The sequence below is a fragment of the Pararge aegeria genome, chromosome 20 (genome assembly GCF_905163445.1).
Source record: "Pararge aegeria chromosome 20, ilParAegt1.1, whole genome shotgun sequence".
Taxonomy (NCBI): domain Eukaryota; kingdom Metazoa; phylum Arthropoda; class Insecta; order Lepidoptera; family Nymphalidae; genus Pararge; species Pararge aegeria.
In genome coordinates, this window is record NC_053199.1 from 11105649 (window position 1) to 11113880 (window position 8232).

The following is an 8232-nucleotide window of genomic DNA, read 5'->3' on the forward strand; positions in this document are numbered from 1 at the left end:
TTTCCAAATTGCCCCTTTCGGGAATCGAACCCGACACCTCCCACTTAAAACTACAGCGCTCACAAATGCGCATGGACGATATTACATAGTTCAGGAATATATAGAACACAAGTTGTTGCCAGCGACCTCGTTAAAATGGAATTTTTGATATACGAGTATATGCCTTATACTCTGACCCCTGAGCTGACCTACCGCTATGCACGAATACACAACGAACTGTTTTAAAAACCTAAGCCACGAAACTATACAGTTTTCCCAAATCAAAAGTAGCCTATTGACTATAAAGAACTATAATCCATAACTAAGCAAAATTTCATCCAGATCATTTCAGCTGTTAAGGCGTGATCGAGTAACAAACCGTACATGTACGTCTAATATGTAGCTGAATACTCCATATTTAATGCGTTCTTTTTTTAGAACAATATTTTATTTATTTGCTACCCAATATAAGTAATACACGCGAGGCTGTATAATAAAATAAGTGCACACGTGTTTAATTTTCAACAATCGTAGTTTTGTATGTGTGTGTGTGTGTGTGTGTGTGGGCCTATAGATAATAATTAATTTATTTTGTTAACATGTACCATTCTCTTTTCTCTTTTGTTTTACAGATTCGGATTATATGAAGTAAACAAGGATCGGGTGTTTCCATTCTAACGTTACTTCTTTTGTATATAAAAGCCTTTGTACTTTTATTGAATAGATGTATACATACCTACTTGTTCCTATTTTATTATGATCATATAGAATAGCGGAAGTCCACTGCCTTTTGTAAAGAATCCTCTGTATTCAAGAAGTAGAAGCTATTCAATGTAGTCGTGACTCGTGAAGTATTGATGTAAATAATGCTGATAGATGAATTCAGTACTGCAGTATTAACGTAGCCACGATCCGTAAATAACAGGACCGCAATACCAACTTAATAAAAATAACACCAAAACATTGAGCAAAATGTATTTGTCCAAATATAATCATAAAATATACTTATCTGTATACGTAAGTACTTAAGAGTATATAAAAAAAACATTAAATTAAATTAATCTAATGAAACAAAAACAGTTCCAGTGGCAAACAAATAAATCGATTAATCATCATAATAGTTTAAAGCAGTGATAAATTTTAAATTACCGATTGCCAAACACAAATCTGATAATACACAAATAAAAAGAGGGATCCGGAAAGGAAAATCTAGTAGGTACGATAAAGTTGGAAGCATGAAGACGGTCTTGTTCTTCTTGTGCGTAGCGGGTGAGTTTACTTTGTAGTAGTTTTTTTTTACGTTGTAGCTCTCATCAAAGATTCTACTTATTGTAAGAAAAGAAAAACCGGCCAAGTGCGAGTCAGACTCGTGCACGAAGGGTTCCATTCTAAAAGAGCGAAGTAACACAGTCCTGTCTAAACATTATTAGTAGGTCCCGAATTCGATCCCCCAGTTGTGGCAATTTAGGAATTTATAATTTCTGAAGTTTAATTATTTTTGGCTACTCATCACGCAGCAAAAACGTGCCGTTAAGCGATTAAACGTTCCGGTACGATGTCGCATAGAGACCGATATGGTTCAAAAACGGCACATTTGTAGTACTGGAGCCCCCTTTTTTTAAATTTTCTGTTAATATTTCAAGCGTCTATGTTGCCTTATCAATATCGAGCAAAAACGAGAAAAAAAAAACACTTTGTATGCGGGTCTCCTTAAACACGGTTCATTAGATGCAGCCTGGTCTGGCAGACCGACAAACAGACAAACATACATACAAACAGATACAGTAAGGCAGACAGGCAGACATACAGACAGACAGAAAAACGTTTTACCCTTTGGGAACCCTGTAAAATAGACGCATGTTGTGTCGACCTCCCTGGCACAGTGGCGAGTGCTCTCTATAAGTGGGGTTCGATCCCGGACTGGCCAATTGGGAATTTATAATTTTTCTATTTTATCTGGTCTGGTTCAGTTTATTGGGCTTCCGGCGTGGCTGGGTACCTACTGACTAGTGATTTAGTGTTGCGCTATACTGCCGCGTAGAAATTGATAAAAGTGAGATTTAAGTCAAGAGCTAACTTACGAGTATATTGCTAACTTGATTAAAAAACTCATTTATGATAGAGGATGCTAAAAGTTTAAAAATAAATAAATTATGCCAATCTCTATCTACCCATAAAGCATGATCGCGTAGCAATCGAGAAATTTTAAAAGTAATGATCAGTTTCTTGAAATTAAATAATAATGTATTTCATTTTCACTCTATATTTGCTCACTAGAAGTTAAGGAATAAAGATAGAAGTAAAATACAAAACACTGCCTTATCGCTTCATAGCGATCTCCGCTAGGCAAACTTTTTTAACGTTCGTTAAAAGAGTTTTTCAACGTTCGTATGAGATCGAATGTCAGTTTCATTTCTTAAGAGTATAAAAAATAAAATGATTTGTCATTTAAGAATATAAAAAAATATAACCACCTCATTTCTTTTCATCAGGCACGATATACTCGATAGATAAGATCAAATATATTTGCCTTAAAAATAAACAACAATTATTTGGTAACGACCTGTTTTAGTTCAGTTGATGATGACATTTGGTAAACCAAATATAATTCTACTCTCTATCGAATGACTCGAATGCCGCCGCGGTCAGACTTTGGTTCATTAACCAGAGCTTTGGTTCTGTATGAAAATGGTAATGCCTCTACGCCACGAAATGCAGTTTATGATTTCAAATGTGATACTTCATTATAAAATTACTGTCAAGAGGACAAATGTCAGTGCTTCTCAATGCAATTTGTATATAAGAATTTGTTGCATGTCATACAGAAAAGAGGCCCTGTAAGAAAATTCTAGATAATAGTTGTTTATTCCTACTACTATACTTTGTTAAACATATCCAGTGGCGTGCATAAAGGGCATGCACAGGGTATGCAGATTATATAAAATGAAGAAAATCGCCAGTACGAGTTATAAATACTCAAGGGTAGGCTTTCTATAACTCTTACTGGAGATTTTCTCCATTTTATATCATCTGCATACCCTATGCATACCCTCTATGCACGCCACTGAACATATCAATTAACTAAGGAATACTTAAGAGTTAAACATTAAGAATAAAAAAAATATTTTTAAGACGGGTTATAACGTTCAAATTAATAAGTAATAAACTCCACGTCAGTTGTAATAAATATAATATTTTTTATATTTTCTAAATGAACTAACGATACATACAATTAAAACTTACCAATGCTTTTATCATTCTTTTTTCTTTTCAGTTTATTCCGCGATCGCGGGCCCCGCTCCACTAGTTGACGGTAAATACCCCCAATACATCGAATTCCCAGATGAAGATGGCGTTATGCATACCGTAGATTTGCTCGAGCCCGTAGATTCAGAACTTTTGATGGAAGTTGAGAGAAACCCAGCTAACAACAAATACTTGCTCTACACAAGGTATGTTGTATCTTTAAATGCGATCAATAAAATGGGGCCGAAATTGTTATAAAGAGATAAATTTAAAGATGTTCAAATAATGACAGTCTATAGCCAATACATACTCGTATTTAAAAATTCTATGTATGTTCACAGAAATCATCAAAATATGAAAATTTTAAAGAAAATGTGACTGCAATCGTTTGAACGTTAGAAGCAAAAATAAACTTGCAGTGCAGTACACTAGACTACATAAAATAAGCAATTCATTTAAAGGAAATTGTATACTATTTTACAATAAATTATCGGTTGATATATTGGGGATGTCTCTTAAAAAGTTCAAAGTTTGTATCAAGCGAAAGCTTATAGAAAAGTCCTATTACAGTATTAAGAACTGCATAAACGATAAAAATTCTTGGGTGTGAACAATTGCTCTAACCAGGTTGCTTTTTAAATATTTTCAAATGACAATGTGAGATGGTGATAACAAAAAGAACACCCGGCTAAGTTTGTTGTGGGCTTCTTCTTGCACCAGGGCGCGTTTGGAACCCTCGGAGCTTTAGTTTTAAGTTTACGAATGTAGTTATCGCCATCACTACTCACTGCTATGTACACATTTTGTATATAATAAACGCATCAAAAGTGCCATCTATGTGCCTATTTTAATAAATAAATCTCTTTCTCTCTTTGATTTATTAAACATACAAAAGGAGTGCAGTTTTTTTAAAACAGTCATATCACTTCGATTGTAGATTGTTGGGTAAAAATGACTTACCCCCATGTTACTTTCGTAATGTTGGTATATTGAGTTATATATCCGTGACTTACATTACTCATTACATTTATATTTGCAGGCGCAATAGAAGGTCATCCCAAAGGCTAGTAATGAACAATGCAAACAGTATACGCTCATCGAATTTTAACGCCAATAACCCTACCGTGGTAGTAGCACATGGCTGGCTCGGCGGTGAAAACACTAATATTAACCCAACAATCAGAGACGGTAATTAACGTAAATCTATTCTCAATAATGCTTTTGCTATACAGAGTTTTTTGTATTTATTATTAAGTTTAAACAGGAAGTTGATTTTGAAATTCTAGTGTAGACAGACCGTTTGTTAAAATATGTTATCATCATCATGTCAATCAATGGGCGTCCATTGCTATATACAGATAGATATTTAGGAGAAAGTTCCAAAAACCACGGTCATCGTGCCACTTGGGTTCAGCGACTTCCTGCGATTCGTTTGATGTCATCTCTTCAAAATCGTCATCATCATCATATCATCACATTACCAGCCCACTATTATGCCGGTGTATCCTCCCACAGTAAGAAGAGTAGGCCGTAGTTCACCACGCTGACCCAGCGCGGATTTGCGGATTCCAAACGCCTTTGAGAACATTGTGGAGAACTCGCATGCAGGTTTCCTCACGATATTTTACTTCATTGTTAAAGCAAGTGATATTTTAATTGCTTAAAACGCATATAACTTATAAAAGTTTATTACTTTCATAAGTGACTGTGATAGGTCTACACGAATAAAACATTTTTGAATTTGACTTAAGTTACGCGCTGCTCCTATTTGTTACATAAACTTTAACTGCTCCTATGCCAAAATGAATAAATAAATAAATATGGCCATCAAGCCCCAAATTAAGCGTAGCGTGTTATGGGTACGAAGATGACTGATGTATATTTTTTATGAATAATACCAATACACACATTTTATATCTTTAAACGAGCAATTCTTGTATATATGTAATTGGAATCTCGGAATCGGCTCCAACGATTTTAATGAAATTAAGTATACAGGTGCGATAAATCGATCTAGCTAGGATTCATTTATATTGGAATCTCAGAATCATTTATATTGGACATACGACTATTTTTTTAAGTCGACTCATTCGCGGACGAAGTCGCGCGGGTCCGGTAGTACTTACAATATATAGATAAACTGAAAAACATACATGTTCATCAATCAAACTTAGAAGGCATTGGACAACACAAACAAGGAAGGGGTCACTGCCCACTGCGATAGTCAGCTGTCAAAAATTAAATTATTGATTACTGCAACTAACCAAAACACTTGTTTCTTTCAGCATACCTTGGTAAAAGTGACACTAATGTTATTATTTTATGCTGGAGAAGGCTCGCTGTGTCTACCTACCCAACAGCTGCCTCCGGTGTACCAGCAGTAGGACGTGGTCTTGGACAGTTCTTAACTTTCCTGAACAGTGTTACTGGACAACCTTTTAATAGAATGCATCTCGTTGGCTTCAGTTTGGGCGCACATTTAGTAGGTAACGCTGGAAGAGAACTGGGCGGAAGAGTAGCTCGTGTTACTGGTAAGTAATGGATTTATTTCTTAGAATTTCAAACCAATAGCGCTACTACGCGTACTAGCTGCTGCCCGCGCCTTCGTCCATTTTTTTGGTTTTTCATAAACCCAGCGAAAATCGTACACTTTCCCGGTGTAAAATTTAACTTAGGTATATCTTTGTCCAAGGTATAATCTCCATTCCGAATTTCAGCTGATAATAATAATTCTTTATTTGTCACTGACACATGAACCATCTACACTATTATTTCACAGAATAATAAAAAACTAAACTAAATCAAAAACTTACATGAGATATTAATATTAAATAAACAAAATAGTTACAAAAATTTGAATTAAAGTTAAATTAGTTTGTGACTTTTTGCATGAAAGAGTAGCATACATCCATGCATCCATCGTTACAAACCAGTATTGATTAATGATTGATGATTGATTGATTGATGGTTGGTTGATTGATGATTGATGATATTTTATGTTACGAAAATCTTCATCTTAAAAGCCTAAGTAAAAAATTATACAAAACCTTGCTGGAGGAACTAAAGATTTCTCCAGTTCCTCAATATAATCAATTCGTCACTTAAACTACGCGCCCTTTTCAGGCTTGGACCCAGCGGGTCCCCTTTGGAGCTATAACAGAAATCGTCTTCGTGGCTCTGATGGTGTATACGTAGAAGCTATTCATACCGATGGAGGTCTTACCGGTCTAGGCATTGGATCAGCCATCGCTGATGCTGACTTCTTCCCTAATGGTGGTACCTCACAGCCTGGTTGTGCCACCAGTTTATGTAACCATAACCGAGCGTATGAGCTATTTGCTTCAACAGTAACCCGTAACCATCTTGTGGCCAGACAGTGTTCAAGCACAACACAGGTTTCTACTAATAATTGCCGCGGAAGCAATTTCCATATGGGCAATGATGACTTAAATAAGAGAGGGTAAGTAAAGGATTGGAAAGGATTCTTTATTTATTGGTAGTAGAATAAATGGCTTTTTTATTTTATTTATTTTTTTAAGTAAAGGATTGTCAATGGTCATGGTCTATTCGAACATACTAGTTTCAGGTCTTTTGATATTCTATCATACCGATGAATTCTAATTATGCTATCAACATCCAAAATTGCAAAGATCACCGATGAGATGGACTGGCCAAGTGGAGGCCGCAATCAAGGTTCCTCTATATGAACGAGCAAGCAAGGCAAATGTTAGGGAACAATGACAATACCCAGATGACGACTACGACCAGTCTGTCAAGACTGTAACGACAAAGTAGAAGATCCAAAATAGTTGTTGGTGTTTTTTTTTTTGAGACAGGAGACCTGTGCTCAGCAGTGGAACGAAAGGCTACTGATGCTAATAATAAAAGTTCCCAGAAATGTGTTTATGGAACTATACTTAACATAAACAAAAAGCCCTACCACTAATAGCTTCAAGATATAAGAAAGAAATATCATGCTAAGGACTATTATGCTCATTTATATTGAATCTTGTCAATGAAAAGATCTAGTAAATAATATAATATACTGTACCCCTATCTGTAACCTTATCTTAGTTTTTAAAGTGTTATTAAAAAAAATTAAATGAAAGCCAATCATCTAAGAAATATAAGTACTAGGGTGCCATAACATAGAAGAACTCACCTTCTCGGCACACCTGTGTATAAAGGTGCCTTCCAATATGATTTAGTAAATAATATAATAAGGTTGTATTTATGAGTAAGCAATGCGCTAGGAGTATCTGATAAGAATAATATGAATTCTAATTACAATATAATTTGTGGTTCCTATTCAAATTTATATGACTTCATCATTCGAATTTATGGACTACTTAATAATTTTTTAAATTAGTGAGTTTTAATTTACATCTTAACCAAATTTGAATTGGGTTCTCTATCGCGGGAATACAATATTCTAGCTCCCATCCGATCCGATGGAGTTTGTTTTCAATAATTTTAATAATTGTTTTCTTTTTGTTACAGATCTGGTTTGTTCAGAGTCAACACAGGAAGAAGATACCCGTTTTAATCTTCCAGTTATTATGTAAATAAATATGTTTTTCATCCGCAAAATATATTGTTTCATTCAATAAAGTAGGTCTTTGAGATATTTTATTCGTTTTCTATATCCTACTAACAGCCTAAAATCTTAAATGATGATAACCTAGTGGCTAGACTTTGACCTCGCTAGTGTACCGAGTTCGACACCCAGCAAACACCTCTTTTTGGAGTTATGTGCGTTGTAGGCAAATAAATATTACTTGGTTTAACAATGAAGGTTTTTTTATATTCCACTACAAGTTAGCCCTTGACTGCAATCTCACCTGGTGATAAGTGATTATGCAGTCTAGGGGCTAACCTGTTAGTTCGGTAGTTATACCCATAATCGGTTTCCACCCGACATCGCACCGGAACAATAAATCGCGTAGCAGCACGTCTTTGATGGTAATAAAATCAAACATGACAATATCGTAAGCAAACCTGCATACC

General features: G+C 35.2%; 1 protein-coding gene across 2 annotated transcripts; it reads left to right on the forward strand.

Moving 5' to 3' along the window:
- The first annotated feature begins 863 nt into the window (after nt 1–863).
- Nucleotides 864–7813, forward strand: LOC120632570 (pancreatic triacylglycerol lipase-like). Of its 2 annotated transcripts, XM_039902467.1 has the most exons (7): nt 864–996; nt 1060–1248; nt 3254–3431; nt 4265–4413; nt 5511–5756; nt 6349–6685; nt 7726–7813. In XM_039902467.1, the coding sequence occupies exons 2-7, from the start codon at nt 1215–1217 to the stop codon at nt 7769–7771; spliced, it is 990 nt and encodes a 329-aa protein (XP_039758401.1). In that variant the 5' UTR covers nt 864–996; nt 1060–1214; the 3' UTR covers nt 7772–7813. The 2 variants fall into 2 exon arrangements, with proteins under 2 accessions (XP_039758401.1, XP_039758400.1); XM_039902466.1 differs by lacking the exon at nt 864–996 and having other exon boundaries at nt 1039–1248.
- Nucleotides 7814–8232: the final 419 nt, after the last annotated feature.

Coding starts and splice junctions, on each gene's coding strand:
- LOC120632570 (XM_039902467.1), top strand. CDS start 1,215: ATGAAGACGGTCTTGTTCTTCTTGTGCGTAGCGG. Junction 4,414..5,510: donor TAACCCAACAATCAGAGACG/GTAATTAACGTA, acceptor TGTTTCTTTCAG/CATACCTTGGTAAAAGTGAC. Junction 5,757..6,348: donor AAGAGTAGCTCGTGTTACTG/GTAAGTAATGGA, acceptor CGCCCTTTTCAG/GCTTGGACCCAGCGGGTCCC.